The sequence below is a fragment of the Saccopteryx bilineata genome, chromosome 7, assembly GCF_036850765.1.
Source record: "Saccopteryx bilineata isolate mSacBil1 chromosome 7, mSacBil1_pri_phased_curated, whole genome shotgun sequence".
NCBI classification, from domain to species: Eukaryota; Metazoa; Chordata; class Mammalia; order Chiroptera; family Emballonuridae; genus Saccopteryx; species Saccopteryx bilineata.
In genome coordinates, this window is record NC_089496.1 from 26,613,465 (window position 1) to 26,631,926 (window position 18,462).

Below are 18,462 nucleotides of genomic sequence, written 5' to 3' on the forward strand. Positions count from 1 at the left end.
CAAATCTTTTGAAAGGTTCACTGTGTTCACCTTGGCGCTTAATTTCTCTTTCACTTTAGTTAGTCCTAATTTGATTGATTTTTCATCTCTTGCATTTGTCCTTGGCTATTTAGATGTAATGAGCAACCACAAACTGTTCCAAGTTCATACGCCTGTGTTTGTGTGATTTGTAGAAGTAAGAAGCAGCCATGGCTCCGCTATGTGATTTTTTTCCATTTAAACAACATAAGCTGTGATGTTCCTGCTGTTCTGCACAAGCAGTATTTGACCTGCTCACTTGGTTTAAAGATGATGACAAAGATCTGCCTCCTAGTTCCATGCCTAATGGTCCTACTTCATCAAAACTGGCTAGCAGCATGCATGATAGTCTTATCCAGGCATAAAAAAATCTGGTAAAGTTGTTCAACTCATGTAAACATTCACTGCACACCTACTTTGAGCATACTGCATTGCTAGATATGGCCAAGCATGCAAACATCATTGAAACCTAGCTCCAAGCTTCAAGAAACTGATGATGGTAGAAACAGTAAATACAAAAATAGCTGCAATGCAGGTAAAATATCATACATGGCATGAGAGAGGCTCTGACAGCACAGTGGGCCAAATATGGAGTCACAGCTTTGTACATTGATGACAATCAACAGGGCATAGGTTCAATGAACTTAATCCAGGACCTTACCGTCAAAAGCTACAGAACATGTCCACTGGTAACTTTCAGGTCTATTTGTTGGATTCTGTAATATGAATAACCTTTTATACAATGACTGTCTTTGTCCTGCGGCTTTGGCCTTTTTAAGCACAACCAGAATACACACTGTAGTTCAAAAGAAGGGGGTCTGTGGTGCACACCACCGATCTTTCTACAGCACGCTTGATCATGCTTTAACATTGGGCCTCCCCTCTGAAATATAAAACACAGATCTTAGTAAAGTTGTAAAGTAGCAGGCATTTGGCTTTGTAGTAACTTTTAATGGGTCATAGAGGGCTACGGGGAAGAGGGTGAGAGGGGATTTCTATTTTTCACCTAACGCAGAGAAGGTGCAAATCTACTTCCATAAATTAAACAAAGTCCTCATTTTGCACCCTATAAACCCTTTCAGGATGCTGTTAAGAGCAAGTGGAGTCTCACCAGGGGCCACTTCAGAGATCAGTTCCTCGTGTTCATTAGAACACATTTAAAGCATCACGTGTGGAACTGCTGTTAGCAGTTTCAATGTTTAGCGTCATTTCTGAGTGTGTGTTATATGGCAGGCACGCTGCAGCACTTTGCTTATGATTTCAGAGTTTGCTCAGCACGTTGACATTTATAGGTGCTGCAGAAGCCCAAATGTTTCAATAACTCGGTTTATTTTTACTCATAGTAACGTAATATTTAGATTCTTTGCCCCCTATGTGTTTGTCCTATGTTTATCACCCCAGGCACATGGATTTTTAAAATAGAGCTCTTTGCTCTATTTTCTAATTGGGCATGATTGTGTGCAGACTATCATGTGGTAATAGGGGCTGGAAGTAATGCCAGCTTTGTTAAATAAGTGACATATGTCTGTTGATAATTTTCAAAATGTATACCTCTAATTCTTAAATGTGCTTCTATTCGAAAAAAAAGGGCATAAGTTTGTCTCTTTTGCTTTGCTATTTGTCTCAACAAAATATTTGTTGAGCACTTACTATAATGCTAATGTAATATAATAACAAGGCATCAGCCCTTACAGAATTTACAATTTACATTGAGTGGATTTTTAAATTTCTCTTCTGCTTTCAGTAAAAACATCATTTTCTCCACATTTCATTTAAGTTATGCATATTACTTTGCCATGGCAAGCATAACCACAAAATATTACATGTTCAAGTATGTCAACCTAATTTAAGAATTTCCTTGAGAGAATAAATATATTTATATAAGAATATATGGAGTGTTATAGCCAATAGGCTGCACAGAAGAAAATAAAATGAAACACATACAGAATATGATTGCAACAATAGAATTGTCTTATTACAAATATGAAGGCTTTGCCCTGGCTGAATAGTTTGGAAGGTTATTGTGTCATCCCAAAGCTCCAAGGTTGCCAGTTCAAACCCCGGTAAGGGCACATACAGGAACATATTGATGCTCCTGTCTTTCTCTCTCTTTCCCTTCTTCTCTCTCTAAAAGTCAATAAAATAAACATTTAAAAAATATGAAAGCTTCTGAGATCTAAGCATATATGTTTTTCATCAAAGTAGCTGCATCAATATTGATAGGATTTGAAGAACTTCTGAAAAAGGATTAACTAATAAAATTTGATATTAAATTCCGAAAGTTAGAAAGGTTATATTGCACCATATTGGTTTTTTTATCACTAAAAGTAGTCTAGTATCTTATTCTTCTTAAGAATTGTGAAGGTAGCTTCCTTTTTGGTAGTGTACAGTGCTTGTTCTACATTTTCAGGAAGTAATCTTGCAGAGACATATTTGTCTTTCAAAGTCTTCACGGCTTTGCAAAGGTCACTGAAACTCTGCTTATGTGTGCTCTTCATGCAGCAAAGCAGGGATCGGCGAGGTCTTCGAGGGTCACCAAGGGCCAGTCACAGGAATTAACTGCCACATGGCCGTGGGCCCCATTGACTTTTCCCACCTGTTCGTCACATCATCATTTGACTGGACTGTCAAACTGTGGACCACAAAGGTAAGAGTTCCTTGACTGAAGTCTTCGGGTAACACGAAGGCAAAACGAACACCTTGTGCTCCCCGGGGGTGTTGCAGGGAAGCTAAGGTCTCTCCAGGTGACCTGGTGTCCGGCACTGGAATGTGAACAGCCTGCTGTGAGCCCCTCTGCCTCAGAGCTGGTCAACACTCCCTTTCTAGGTCGACTTTACTTATTCTAAAATATATAATACTTGAAAACACTGTAATTGTAAAAAAAAAATTTTTTTTAATAATTCTAATAACGACCCTGGCCGGTTGGCTCAGTGGTAGAGTGTCGGCCTGGTGTGCAGTAGTCCCGGGTTCGATTCCCGGCCAGGGCACACAGGAGAAGCGCCCATCTGCTTCTCCACCCCTCCCCCTCTCCTTCCTCTCTGTCTCTCTCTTCCCCTCCTGCAGCCCAGGCTCCATTGGAGCAAAGATGGCCCGGGGCGCTGGAGATGGCTCCTTGGCCTCTGCCCCAGGCGCTAGAGTGGCTCTGGTCCCGGCAGAGCGTCGCCCCGGAGGGGCAGAGAATCGCCCCCTGGTGGGCAGAGTGTCGCCCCTGGTGGGCGTGCCGGGTGGATCCCGGTCGGGCGGGAGTCTGACTGTCTCTCCCCGTTTCCAGCTTCAGAAAAATACAAAATAATAATAATAATAATTCTAATAACGATAAAAACTGAATCCCCTTCACCAACACTAATCCCCCCATGACTCCCCTTCAGTGCCTGTCATCCCACCCCCTCCCCAGAGGGGGCTTTGCTATCAGTTCAGTGTTGATTGTCCCAAGCTTTGCAGCATCTACTTACACACATAGGTTCCTATGGAAATAATACAATTTGGGACATTTTCTGGTTTGGGGTTTCCTTATTTTTTTTTTTAGCTTCGCAGGTTTCTAAGATAGTAAATGGCACTATATTACTGTGTTTTCAAAGGCAATTCTGACTATGTTGGGATCCAGAAAAGGCAAGAGTACCTGGGAGGAAGCAGCAGTCACTGTCGAGGGGAGAAATGACAGTGACCGAGATCAGCACCTTGGGATGCAGAGAAGTAGACGGATGCATTTCAGAGATAAAAGCTGGGGCAGCTGGAAGTTTGTCACTGCACCGAGAACACCAGAGGAGGGCACATCAGGAAAGAGGGTTGCACAGGTTGAATTTAGGTGCCTGGGAGGCACAATTCACAGTCTTCATTAGGCAGCTGGCTATGTAGACAGAAGCAGAGAGGGAGCTCCAGGCTGTGCACTGAGTAGCCGTCAGAATAGCAATAATTTAGTACAGTCCAAGAAGTGGGTTTTAAAAAGGAAACACTGAGACCCGATTCAGAAAAAGAGGAATATTTAGGAAACAAACAGGAGAAATGAAATTGGAAAAGGACATTGAAAAGTAACAACTTAAGAAATAAAAGAAAGCCCTGGCTGGTTGGCTCAGCGGTAGAGCGTCGGCCTAGCATGCGGAGGACCCGGGTTCGATTCCCGGCCAGGGCACACAGGAGAAGCGCCCATCTGCTTCTCCACCCCTCCGCCGCGCTTTCCTCTCTGTCTCTCTCTTCCCCTCCCGCAGCCAAGGCTCCATTGGAGCAAAGATGGCCCGGGCGCTGGGCATGGCTCTGTGGCCTCTGCCTCAGGCGCTAGAGTGGCTCTGGTCGCAACATGGCGACGCCCAGGATGGGCAGAGCATCGCCCCCTGGTGGGCAGAGCGTCGCCCCTGGTGCGTGTGCCGGGTGGATCCCGGTCGGGCGCATGCGGGAGTCTGTCTGACTGTCTCTCCCTGTTTCCAGCTTCAGAAAAAAGAAAAAGATAAATAAATAAATAAATAAATAAATAAAAGAAAAATTGGGATTTTGGGGGGTTGCTTCATGAGTATTAATGGAGAGTGGGTCAAGAGGACAGAATTGGCTCCTAAGTATATGAAAAACAACCTACTTATAAGAAAAAAATTGAAATTAAAATCAAGTTGAGAAATCTATTTTCAACTATCAGGTTGACAAAAATCCAAGTTTGACAACATACTCTGTGATGAGGCTGAAAGAAGCCTTCCATTTTCATACATTATAGTTGGAAATAGAAAATGGGACACAACGCCATGGAGGGGAATTTGGCAATATCTAAATACAATACATGCCTGTAGAGCTATTCCCACTTCTAGCAATCTATGCCAAAGATATATTAACAAAAATTAGAAAAAATGGCGTAAGACAAAATATTCCAAACTTATTAGAATCAGTAATTTCTCCCAAAATCTCTGGTTCTTTTATGAAACTGCCATTTAGAGAGAACAATCATGATTCATCGAAAGACTACCTTAAATAGCAAGACTAGATAGAAACACCCCAAAATCCATCCTTAGGGCACTGACTGAATCAAAAGTATGATACATCCACACAGGGAGTAGTATTCAAGCGTAGGAAGAAAGAAAGACATCTACCTAATACTACAGAGTGGCCTCTGGGTATGTGTATTTTTCATTGAGAAAGGTAAGGCAGAGAAAAGTATAAATAGTATACTGTTACTACTTAGTACTATATTTATTTATTTCTAGAAGTTGGAAAAATAACCGCACACACATAAATGTCACTGATAGGGAGGCAGGAGGCTGAAAGAAATGAAGAGCATAGCCATACTTCTTTGCATAGACTTTGTATGTTTGGTTTGGGAGCCATGTAAATATTTTACATGAAATCAAAATAAATAGATGAAACCATTTTAAACAATTGTTTTCTAGAAATATTAAAGTAATACGGAATGAATGAACTTTAGTGTGCTAGCATGGTCATGTTCTGATGAGGACCTTCTCCACGGTTCTCCAACTCGTCCTCACTTAGTGGAAGATGCCTGGGATCTCTGTGTGGGTCTCTTATAAGACACTAATCTCGTTGATGAAGGCTCCACCCTCATGACCTAGTCACCTTCCAAAGACCCCCACCTCCTAATACTATCTTCTTTAGGAATTAGGATTTCAACATAAGAATTTGGGGGGGGGGGGGACACAAACATTCAAGTCATGGCAGATTGTAAATTAAATAACATAAGGAAGAATCTTTCAAATTGTAGAAAGAGTTGATGCTGAGAAATAAGACTTTCAATTAGTCAAAAGTGAAATTTAAAAAGTGGCTACAGCATGACACTTTCTGCATAAAAATAAGTATAGCTTGAAAAGATAATCAAAAGAAATTTAAAGGAAAGCCAACAACAAGAAAATTTGGCAATATAGACATGCATTTTGTACACGCTACTGATCAAGAATTCACATTGCTCACACAAAGATAAAATGTTAGGGGGGAAAATCTGTATTCCAGGGGAGAATGTTATGCTGGAATTAGCACACTGAGCAAAATTAATCTAATCTTGAAGCCCGTAGCAAAGTCCATATCCATTCACTCTGCATAAGTATTGTGATTGCCAAAGAGACAATACTATTTCACACAGTTTTAGAAAGCAGGAACTATGATTTTAAAGATCAAGACTAAAAAAAAAGTTCTGCACAGGATATTAGAAATATTGCAGTTAAATAGGAAAAGTATATTTGAAGAAAATGCAGTCATTGTCAATTCTTTTTGTGATTTGGAAACTTAATATTACCATTAACTTCATATGTGGTGCTATTTAAACTTTCTATGAAGGTTGGGCAGGTGGAATTTTTGAATTTGGGAAGACTTAAGGAAGAACATTGTACTCCATCTGTTGGAGGTTTAGGTTTCTAAATAGTCCCCAAAGAATGGTACAGTTCTTTTTTTTTTTTAATGTATTTATTTATTTATTTATTTATTTATTTATTTATTTATTTTCTGAAGTTGGAAACGGGGAGGCAGTCAGACAGACTCCCGCATGCGCCCTACCGGGATCCACCCCGCATGCCCACCAGGGGGCGATGCTTTGCCCATCTGGGGCATTGCTCTGTTGCTACCAGAACCATTCTAGCGTCTGAGGCAGAGGCCACAGAGCCATCCTCAGCGCCCGGGCCAACTTTACTCCAATGGAGCCTTGACTGCGAGAGGGGAAAAGAGAGACAGAGAGGAAGGAGAGGGGGAGGGGTGGAAAAGCAGATGGGCGCTTCTTCTGTGTGCCCTGGCCGGGAATTAAACCCGGGACTCCTGCACGCCAGGCTGACGCTCTACCACTGAGCCAACCGGCCAGGGCTTTTAATGTATTTATTAATTTTAAAGAGAGAGGAAGAGAGAGACAGAAACATTAATCTGTTCCTGTATGTGCCCTGACCATGGATCTAACCTGCAACCTTGGATCTAACCTTAGAACGATGCTCCAACCAACCAAGCTAGCCAGCCAGGGCTAGAGTGGGTTAGTTCTTGAACACCAAATTGTCACACTGATTATTGGTGGCAAATGAACCTATTTAATAGTATTAGGAATCTTGAAATTTTTAAATGATTCTTTCTGGTTTTATTAGCTTAGTTGACTTAATAAAAAAAAATAAGTCATTGCATTTTAGTGAAAGAGGCAGGTTCTATTTTTTTTTTAATTTGGTCAGAAACATAAGACAATATCATTAAAGGCATACTTTTTTTAAAAAGTACTCTAAAACAATTCAACCATTTTTGATAGTAATAGAAGCTTCGTTTATCACCTTAATTATCAACATATTTTAACTCCATGCAAAAGAAGGTAAAGAAAATGAACTATATGACCCTTGCTTCAGTGTAAAACCTTGCGTAGTAAAGAGTGTTGTTACAGTTGGTTAGTATACAAGAGAGTCCAAACAAGTAGGAGAACAATCAGATGCATGCTAACTGGAGTGTGGGGGCAGGGCCAGGAAGGTGAAGAGTGTAGGTCCTCTACCTATCCCCGTGGAGACCTCTCATGTGAGATCTTTTCGTGTGAATTCCCACATTAAGCATTATCTGTCTCATCTTCCTATGCTCAACCTCCCATTCTCTCCAAATCACTGTAAACAAAACAAAACACAGACACCCACCCTTGACCTTGTTATCCCCTTTCCATTTTATGTATCTTCTACCTTTTCCCACCAAGTGGCAGTTTTACCTCCTCCAGTCTACCTTTATCCCTATGATCACCACTTAACCTGCTTGTTTAGAATTTGCCCTGACCTCCTCCTGGCCTATTCCAATGTCATTTTGCCATTTTCATTTCATAACTTTGCTGTTTCAATAATGTTGATTAGTCCCTTGCAACATCTTTCTTTGAATATGTTCATGAAACTGGTTTTAAGAGAAAAAAAAAAAGTAAAAAGCTGCATACTTAAAAGTCTACTCATGGTGATCCTTTTTAAAAAAAAAAAATTAATGCATTGCCTGAATAAATACTATTGAGTACCAACTCTTACCTTTTACTATACCTTAGCACATTAAATTTCGCATCCATCAAGAAATTCTGGAGTTGATGCTTAGAAATAAAGTATGAACTCTTGGCTGGATGAAAACATTCATTATTCCACTCAGCTTTTCTGTTTGCTGAGGTTTGGGATAATTTTGTTCCTGCACTGTAGTTTAGCTTAGTGGCTAGACAAGTTATGAGTCTCTGGGCTTTTTATCATTGCATCCAGTTTGGAAAGTTTCAGTGGATTCCAATTAAACATTGGGTTAATATTTATTTTGGTCCTTAGACAGCTTCACAAGGATTAAGGTTCTTGATATTCTTCGTGTATTTGCCAGCTCAGTCCTTCCTTTAAACTTCAAAGGACTCATGTTTCTTCTGCTTTTATTATTGATAATCTCCTCTGAATCCTTTCTGCACTAGAACTTTCGGGCCCTACAATTTTATTCCTCTATGTTACTGGTCAAGAATATGGCCTGCTTTCTTCCAGGTACTGGCTGATGGTGACCCTGACAGCACCCTGGGGTCCTATCATTCAGGAACCTTTCAGGGCACATATTTGATGAATGAAAATCCCTGACTTCCTCCAAATGTGTCTTGACATTGTATAATCTGTCTAGCAGTTAGCAGGCATCTCAGCCCTCTAATGTTTTAACCAAACAGTGAGTCTGAGACTGAAATTGTCGAAGTGACTTAATGGTGATGACTTTATATAATTTAGATAATCTACAAATTTTAAGCAACTGCTGGGAAATCAATAACTAATAAATGTTAACTATTTCAGTTTTACATCCTGGGTGGGTCAAAATATAAGATGACTGAGAAAATTTTGTTTCTAAGGAAAAACATTAGTTCTTACATTTAAAATGTATTCATTGAAAATGATTATATGTTGAAATAAAAGTTAAACGTGGCAATAATATAGATCCAGTGGTCCGCAACCTTTTTTGGGCCACGGACTGGTTTAATGTCAGAAAATATTTTCACGGACCGGCCTTTAGGGTGGGACGCATAAATGTATCATGTGACTGAGACAAGCATAAAGAGTGAGTCTTAGACAGATGTAACAGAGGGAATCTGGTCATTTTTTAAAAAATAAAACATCGTTCAGACTTAAATATAAATAAAACAGAAATAATGTAAGGTATTTATTCTTTCTCTGCGGACCGGTACCAAATGGCCCACGGACTGGTACTGGTCTGCGGCCTGGGGGTTGGGGACCACTGCCTTAGATGAAGAAAATGTGACAAAGGCTTAGTAACTGTTACTTTGGATGATGGGCATGAGAATACTTTTATGTATATAAAAGCTTTAATATATTTCATATCATATCCCACCTTGATGTAATTATGAAATACTATACCCAAAAGTTGTTTCATAAGACAACTCGTAACTAGAGCTCTCAAGATATTCATATTTTTTAACTTGGGAATTCTAGTCCTAGAAATTCATCCTAAGACTATCACTTTGAAATAAAAAAAGTTGCACACCTGTGAAATACTGTAAAGGCCTTTATGGTAACAAAACAATAAAAATTACTTACATACCCAAAATTAGGGAATAGTTTTTAATAAATTATGGTACATCTATACAACGGAATGTCAGAAGTATTAAAAATTATAAAGAACATGTACACATGAAAAATGTTGATAATTTAAGAGGGAAAGGGTCTTTTAAAAATGCATAAATGTAGACAAAGAACAGAAGGTAGGCAAAAATAAAAACTGTCTTGCTTCTAGGTCATTGATAATTTTTTTAACTAACTGCAAATAAATATTCACTGAATGCCTGTTATTTGCTAGGTACTATTCTAGGTGATTGGGATGACTCAATGAACGAAGCGAAGATTCCTGCCATCTGGAATCTTACTTCTAGTGAAAGACAAAACAATCTACATAATAATTATACTGCACAGTACTTGAGATGTTATCACAAATAAAGGGGAAAGGGCAGGGGGGGCATAGGGGGCTAAGTGGACAGGAAGTGGAAGGTGGAAGTTAGCAACTTAAAATAGATTTGTTAAACCCAGACTTGAATTTTCTCATTTATGACATGTCATCAATTTTATGTTTCTCATTAGTAAGGCACCTATCACAAAACACCTCTTTGTTATAGAAAAAAAATAAAAACAAAAAATAAAATAAAAATCCAAAGACCAAACACTAAAAAAAATCATTGTTAACATTCTGGTAATGTTACAGTCACTAATTTAGATACTTGTCCTACTCTAAATATGATATTACAAAAATCATTTATAACAGTTTTATAATACCTTTTCTACTTTATGACTCAATAGTTTTCATGTCACTAAATCTTCTACATTAATTGTTAATGGACACGATATTCAGCTGTCAACGAAGCCATTGTAATTTTTCACCATTATAAACAATGCTCATAGCTAACTCTTGCGGTACAGCCCTGAGTAAATTTTCTGTTTCCATACAATTCTGTTGCTTTACTTTCCAAAACATATATTATCAGTTCAGTAACTACAATCATAATGCACCATTTTATATTCAGCTTTTCCTAATTTCTATAGTGTCAACATAATCACAATTTTTAACACATATGGATTTACTGAAGTACTGAACTACTCTTTACTATGAGACATTTAGGTGGTTCTCAACATTTTCCAATTATAATGCTGCAGTAAATATCTCTGTGCTTGTAGCTTTCTGCTTCATTATTTCCTCAAGATAAAATAGTATAACTGAATCCGTGACTCGTGCCACATAATGCAGCATTATTTTCTTAAAAAGCTGTAGTAAGTTTACATGCCATGAACAAGCACAGCAATTCATGGCAATGGAATACTTAACAAATAAAAAAAGGAAAGTCATGATTTTAAAATAATATGTAGAAAAAATAAAAACATCACATCTTTTCCTATTTGAATCCCAGCTATCAAACACCTACCTCCCTTCTCTGACCCCAAAGTGGCCTATAAAAAAACCCTGAATATCTTCCCAGCCATTTCTTCAACTAGATCTTATCTCTGGCTAGAATTCAAGGACACTTTTTTTCTCCAGCCTCTAACTAAAGTACTAGCCTCAGTACCTTACATCCCATTCAGGAATCTACAATTTATGATTTACATGTTAATAGAAATCCTTAGAGATCTACTCAAAACTGAAATATTAAAAATTCTGTATTTATGTCATACCCACAACTCATCATTTCATTTCAGAAGGGCCATTTTACAACTTCGTAGTAGAAATGACCTACCTCTTTGAGGATAAAGTGCTAGGATGTTCTAAACCAGTGGTCCCCAACCATTTTTGGGCCACGGACCGGTTTAATGTCAGAAAATATTTTCACGGACCCGCATTTAGGGTGGGACAGATAAATGTATCATGTGACCGAGACAAGCGTCAAGAGTGATTCTTAGACAGATGTAACAGAGGAAATCTGGTCATTTAAAAAAAAAAAAAAACATCGTTCAGACTTAAATATAAATAAAATGGAAATAATGTAAGTTAGTTATTCTTTCTCTGTGGACCGGTACCAAATGACCCACGAACTGGTACCGGTCCGCAGCCTGGGGGTTGGGGACCACTGCTATAGATAGTGCAATAATAAAAATACTTTTGCCCATCACATTTCATATGTGTAGAATCTCCACCCTCTCCCCATAAGACCACAGGTTCTTTGAGAGTAGGCCCATATGATTTTGTCTGCTTCCCTAGTAGCTGGCATAATCTTGGCACCTGGTAGATACTGAATAAATCACTGAATTAACATAAAAATGAATAATCCATGGGTATTTACAAAGGTGTTCATTAAAGAAATATTGTCGCAAATATTTAGTTGGCAGTGGTTTTGAGCAGTAAAATTCACAGCCATAATTTAGAAATATAATGATTAGAAAACTGAAGTCAAGCTTTTAAAATTCTATTAGGAGATATTTAAGAACTATAATTTGGAAAAAAGATCGAAGGTAACCATCTAGGCAGGGGTAGAGTGGCCTCCTAAGTAATTTTCTTATGAAGTAGATGAGTAGAATTCCCACTCGTTTGTGAGAATGCTGGGCAACATAGTGTCTGTCCTTAGCCACCCTTCCACTCCAGAGAGTGTATGTCCAAGTGAGCGAGGGAAGAGGTTCCCCAACAGCCTGAGAGTCACCTCTTGGTACCCTGTAGCCTAGTCACATGCAGTAAATGCTCTTTCTAAAGATACCCCTGGGAAACTGTCTCTTGTGGGATGTGAGTCCCTCCAGAAAAAGGAGGCTTGACTCTTTTTAAAACCATAGTTCATAAGAGAAATTCCTAACTCGAACTAAAGCAGTGGAGTGGGGATGGAAAAAGAAATATTCCAATAAAGCTTCTCAAAGTAGGCGACCTCCAAGTTGAAGTGTGAAAGAGTTAGTTAGGTAATGGGAGAAAGGGAAAGGAATTTAAGCAAAAGGAACAGAATGTTAAAAAACAGAAGCATGGGATAGTTGATACTCTAGCTGTGTGACTTTAGAGAAGTTACTTACACTTTTGGTGTCGCAATTTATTCATCTATATAATGAAGATTAAAATGCTGTCTCTCTCATAGGATAAATGTGGAGATTAAGTGAATAATATATGCAAGACTCTTAGAAGAGTGACATGCACAGAGTCAGCAATGCTGACTAGTAAAAAAGCAAAAAAGCTTTTTTTGACAGCAAAAAAGTAGCAATGCTATTATTATTATTATTAAATATTGTTATTTTTGCAATTGTTATTTGGATATTAAAGTGATTCAATTGACCTGTAGCAGTGGGTACAAGATGACCAGAAGAGAATAATGAAAGGATGTCTCTGGAAGCAGAAAAGGGACCAGATGGTGAAAGGCAGTCTGCAATGATATGCGACGGAGCGTAGACTTTCTTTTGAAAATGACAAAGGTTATAGCTTATGGGAAAGTGAGGTCTCACTGCCTCTTCTTTGGTGGCATGCAGAGTGAGACTGGGCACAAAAGACATCTCCCCTTCTCCTCAGGGGTTTGAACCACGGTGTTAGCTAGCATGATGTTCTCCATCTGATGACTGTGCCATCAGACTACTAGAAATACTGTGTCCCACATTAACCCCGTACATCCCATAGATTCCTCCTAGCTCAATATTAGTCGATTGCATTATTAATGAATATTCACAATTCTGCCACATTCAATGGCAACATCTTGATTGACCCAAATGTTTAATTTACAACCCTTCATGAAACTTCCCTCTCAATTCACTGCTCCATTTAAATTTTCAGATGGAGCCCAATCATCATGATAAAGACTATAATGATAATAATCATCATCATCATCATAATAGAAGCTGCATTCAACTAAATTCTTCCGTGTGACTGGCATTCTACCAATGATGTCACATAATTCTAAGTATGCTTTTGTAAATATACTGCCACATGACCCCCATCTTGAATGGATCATGCAGAATTGTCTCTTCTGACTTTTCTGTTAGCTTTCCCCCCCTTTTTTTTATTGAATTTTGGGGGGTGACATTGGTTAGCAATTATGCAAGATTCAAGTGCGCATCTCTACAACACATCATCTGCACGTTGTATTGCGTGTTCACCACCCCAAATCAAGTTTCCTTATGTTTACTTGTTCCTCCATTGTACATTTAGTTGGACTTTTGTTTTCATCAACTTATAATTATTTTTAAATTTTTGAGCCAAATATATCAGAGTGGACAAAAGTAAGTTTACAGGTACAATGTAAATACATAATACAATAATTAATAAACAACAATACAAGAATAACTTGTGTTTCATATACTCAATGCTGTAAACCTGCTGTTGCCCAGCCCTGATTTTCTCTTCCTCGTCCTTCTTCGTCCTAACACACTTCCGTCACCGGTACTTCTAACCCTCACCCAGAGCCCCACGAGTCTCTTCACACCTGTCCTCCTTCCCACATAAGTTCTGACATCGAAAAGGGGATTTAAATATGGTAAGACAAGAAGATGGAAAAACTCCCATTTGTCTTGAGAAAGCCTAGGTAAGGATTTTTTTCTTAGTATTTTCTAACATGAATTACTTTCACACATTTCTTTTAATCTATTTAATCAACTTCCACACATTTCTTTAATTACTTAGAGTATATCCACATGCTCTTTCATTCAGAGTAGGATATTTCTTTGATAATTTTTATTCTGTGTCTAATATATGTTAGTTTGCCAGTATTACAAACAATACAAAATGAGTAGAGTTTGACCATTACTACTTTATCAACTTGGGACAATAAAAATTAGATATGCTTGTTCTTCTAGTGCTTTGTACAGAATAAATAAGAGTTTTATAGAGGAAAAATAAATATAATTAATCACTGAAAACTCTCATTTTTTCCTTCCAAAGTAGAGTAACAGGCCCTCCCATAAATTCTGGGGAAACAGACCTCACTGTTTACTACTGGAAGCTCACCAGCTCTGTGGAAGTTTCTGGGGAGGAATGTTGTGGAATTGGCAGTCTAGTGAAATAGTTTTCCCTCCTGTCCCCTGGTTCACTGGCTTGAACTAAGCCCAAGTCAAAAGTAAGAAGTCTCTTAGAAGTTGTCAGTTTCCTTCTCACTTAGGACTTTCCTTAATGATTAAAAACTTAACTTTTAAACCAGATTTCCCTTTTACCACTCTGCCAGGCCCAGCTGCATTAAGAGGGATAATGGGTCACTAATCCAGGAGGGTTTTGCTTGAGACTCTTGGCTTGCACTCACCTATGGAACTTAATTTATGCCTGATTGGTTTGATTTTTTCCTCGCCTTCAATCACCCTCCTTTCACAAAATTCAGTAAATGAGCTGATTTTCGCTATTCTTTTGCTATAAAAACAGATTTTTTTTTTAACATAGCAATCCATGCACCATCAAGATGAAGTGTGTGTCTTCATGCCTGTTAGTGTCTGTATTTGTGCGGGCTTGTTTCTGGTTTTCTTTCCTTTCACAGTCTTTTGTGTAAATCTAGATTTTAATAACTTAGAACAGTACTTCTCTTCTCTAAGTATGTACTCCCCCCAAAAAAATAAAGTCTTGGAAAACTACCTCCTTAAGAGTAGAGAATGACCATGTCTTTATTATCAAGCATGTGACAAAGTTATTACCAGTTTCTCCAAAGTTGGTGTCTCCCTAGGTTCATTCATCCTGCTCCTTTCTTAAATAATCTTCCTAAAATACAACTCTCATTCTGCCATCTCCTTATACTACAACATAAAACAGGGTTTGTATTCTGTGGAATCTTAACAGGCATTTTTAAAAGGAGATCCACGATGATAAAACAATACAGAAAGAGTTAACCAAGGTGAACACTCATCTTTAGCAGGGAGGCCTTTTAGACTTTCTTCAGGAATGGGCTGGATATGTGGCCTGCCGAGACCCCCCACCGTATGTAGATACAGGGCTGGTTTTGACTCAAGAATCCTGAGCGAACAGTATTCCTTGGAACAGACCTCTGGAAACTCTGACATTGCTCCCCTTGCTTTCCTAATCACATCGAACCACCTCAACCTGCTTGTCATGGTTTTCCACCCTTTTGGACAAGCATCTAATCATTAGTCCCACAAGCTCTGAATACCGTCTTTCCAATTTGCACTCCCAGTAATAATGTCAAACGAGTAAACCAGAATCAAATCGGTAAGGAGGGAGATGACTAAACTTGACCATATCTAGAGACATAGAAAAGAGAGAGGCAGAAAGGAAGGGAGATTTTAGTGTCCAGAAATAGTCCTCAGAGAGGGAGGCGTGACAGGGCTCCAGGAGCCATGGGGGGAGTTTTCCCGGGAGGCACGGATGGTGCCAGCACCACAGGGAATAGTGATTAAATAGACCACTTATTTTTCTATAAACAGTCTTTATGTCCTTTATAGAATCAAAGTCCCTGTGTGGGAAACAAGGAAGAGAGACAACCAGAAAATCTGGTTTCAGCCACAGAAATCAGACCTGGGAATTTACTCTGCAGATAATGCCCTGATTTTATAGGAAAGAAAACCAATGTCTAGAGGGGAGCGATGCATATAGCCTTTCAGTCCCATATTTTTTCCACCTTACATTGATTGTCACTGAGTCAGTTAGAAATCAGTGTGTTTAAAAAACCATAGGTTTTACTGTTTTGAACTGGCTGCTTATTTTTATTTGCCATTTAGTAGTGGACTCAGATGCTAGAATAACTTACTGTTTTATCTGGTTTAATAATGTATCATTCTATAGTCATATAACCATTTGTATAATGTAGTTTTAATCAACACCAAACAATCTAAAATGTGAATATAATGTCAGTGTCTTTTATTGTATTTAACTGTTCGTTGCTTCTTCTTTCCACTGAGCTGAACTTCTTGAGGTTAGTGGCCTTATTTCACATCTGTTCCATGTTCCCCACCGCTTTTAACCAGAGTGGTAAATGGTTAAGATATAATACAGGCCGATTATCTTAGTGACCATTTACATGTAAATTAAATTAAGCCTGTAGCAGTTATATTGCTGAGTAATGATAGGATGAACTCAGAAGTTTTCTATTTATCACAAGTTTATTTCATTGCTCATTCAGGCACCCAGTAACTGAACTACCCCATGGACCTGCAAAGACAGCTCTGTTCATTATTGATATCTCTGATAACTGCATTCCCCATTTATTACCTTTTTTCTATTCCATAGATCATTTTCCCCTCTGTCCAATCAATTGTACAAACCTAGGAAGGAATATATAAATGTTTACATAGCAACCTACATGTTATCATTGCAAAACATGCAAGAAGAGAGTAACTGTATTCTTTTTCACAATCGCTCAAAGTCCATAGTTTACATTAAGGTCTACTCTTAGCCTGTACATTCTGTGGGTTTGGACAGATGTATAATGACATGTGTCTGTCCTAAGGATATCATACAGAGCGTTTACTGCCCTAAATAGCCTCTGTGCTCTGCCTATTTAATGCTACACCCCTAACTCTGGCAGCCACTGATCTTTTTACTGTCTGCATTGTTTTGCCTTTTCCAGAATGGCATATAGTTGAAATCATATAGTATGTAGCCTTTTCAAATTGGCTTCTTTTACTTAGTAATGTGCATTTATGTTCCCTCCATATCTTTTCATGGCTAGAGGGCTGATTTCTTTTTAAGCGTGAATTATATTGCATTGTCTAAAATGTACTGTAGTTTATGTATGTATTCACCTACTGAAAGATACCTTGGTTGCTTCCAAGTTTTGGCACTTATAAAGTTGCTATAAACATCCATCCATGTGCAAGTTTTTGGGTGGACATAAGTTTTCAACTCCTTTGGGTAAATACCAATGAGTATGATCGCTGGATCCAATGGTAAAAGTATGTTTTGCTTTGTAAGAAACAGCCAGGCTATTTTCCAAAGTGATTGTAACCTTTTGCATGCCCACCAGCAATGAATGAGAGTTCCTGTCGCTCCACATCCTAGACAGCATTTGGTGTTGTCAGTGGCCAGCACTGTGGCCATTCTAATAGATGCGTAGTGGTATCTTGTTGTTGTTTTAATTTGCATTTCGTTGATGACATATCATGTGGAGCATCTTTTCATATGCTTATTTGCTATCTGTGTATCTTCTCTGGGGAGGTGACTGTTAAAGTCTTTGGCCTATTTTTATCAAACTCTTTGTTTTCTTATTTTTTTTTCTTTTTTTGTGACAGAGACAGAGACAGAGAGAGGGACAGATAGGGACAGACAGACAGGAAGGGAGAGAGATGAGAAGCATCAATTTTTCGTTGCGGCTCCTTAGTCTCTTTAGTTGTCCACTACATTCGTGGCACTGGAAATATGAGAGAGACAAACGTAGACAGCCTCCCTGACTCCATGGGCATGTCCACTCTGGTTGGGGAGAAAAATGAAAAAGGAAAAGTAAAATCAAATGTTATTGAAACTCATTATTCACAGTGGATTGACAGACACCAAACCATTGCTTCTAGGGGAAATACTGATTGTTTTCTCATATGTGCCTTGACCCAGGGGCTGCAGCAGAGCAAGTGACCCCTTGCTCAAGCCAGCAACCTTGGGCTCAAGTCAGCAGCCTTTGGGCTCGAGCCAGTGACCATGGGTCATGTCTGTGATCCCACACTTGAGCCAGATGAGCCCACGCTCAAGCCGGTGACCTCAGGGTTTCGAACCTACGTCCTCCGCATCCCAGTCCAACGCTCTATCCACTATGCCACTGCCTAGTCAGGCTCAAGCTATTTGTTATCTTATTGTTTAGTTTTAAAAGTTAGTTTATATTTTGGATAACAGTCCTTTGTCAAATGTGTCTTTTGCAAGTATTTTTGTCTTCTCATTCTCTTGATGACTGTAAGTTTAATGAACATTCTTCTAGTAAGTAAAGGCAGTAATCAAACTATATTTGATGAATTTTTTTATTCATTAAGCCAACATTTAAGAAGAGGTTAAATGTGTTTTTAACCTCATGCATGACCTCTGAAAAGAATAGAAGTGAGACATCGTCCCTGCTTGAATGGGTGCATAGTACACATCTTTTTATTCAAACTTAAGAGTAGAACTTCATTAAAGGAAGAATGCTCTTGCCACCTTCCACTATATTGC

General features: G+C 38.7%; 1 protein-coding gene across 9 annotated transcripts in view; it reads left to right on the forward strand.

The window, feature by feature from the left end:
- Positions 1–18,462, forward strand: part of DYNC1I1 (dynein cytoplasmic 1 intermediate chain 1) — a 343,873-nt gene that overhangs the window by 283,908 nt on the left and 41,503 nt on the right. For all 9 annotated transcript variants that reach the window (XM_066238414.1, XM_066238415.1, XM_066238409.1 and 6 more), the window contains one exon: positions 2,521–2,665. In XM_066238414.1, the coding sequence (XP_066094511.1) occupies positions 2,521–2,665 (145 nt within the window). The remainder of the gene's footprint in view (positions 1–2,520; positions 2,666–18,462) is intronic.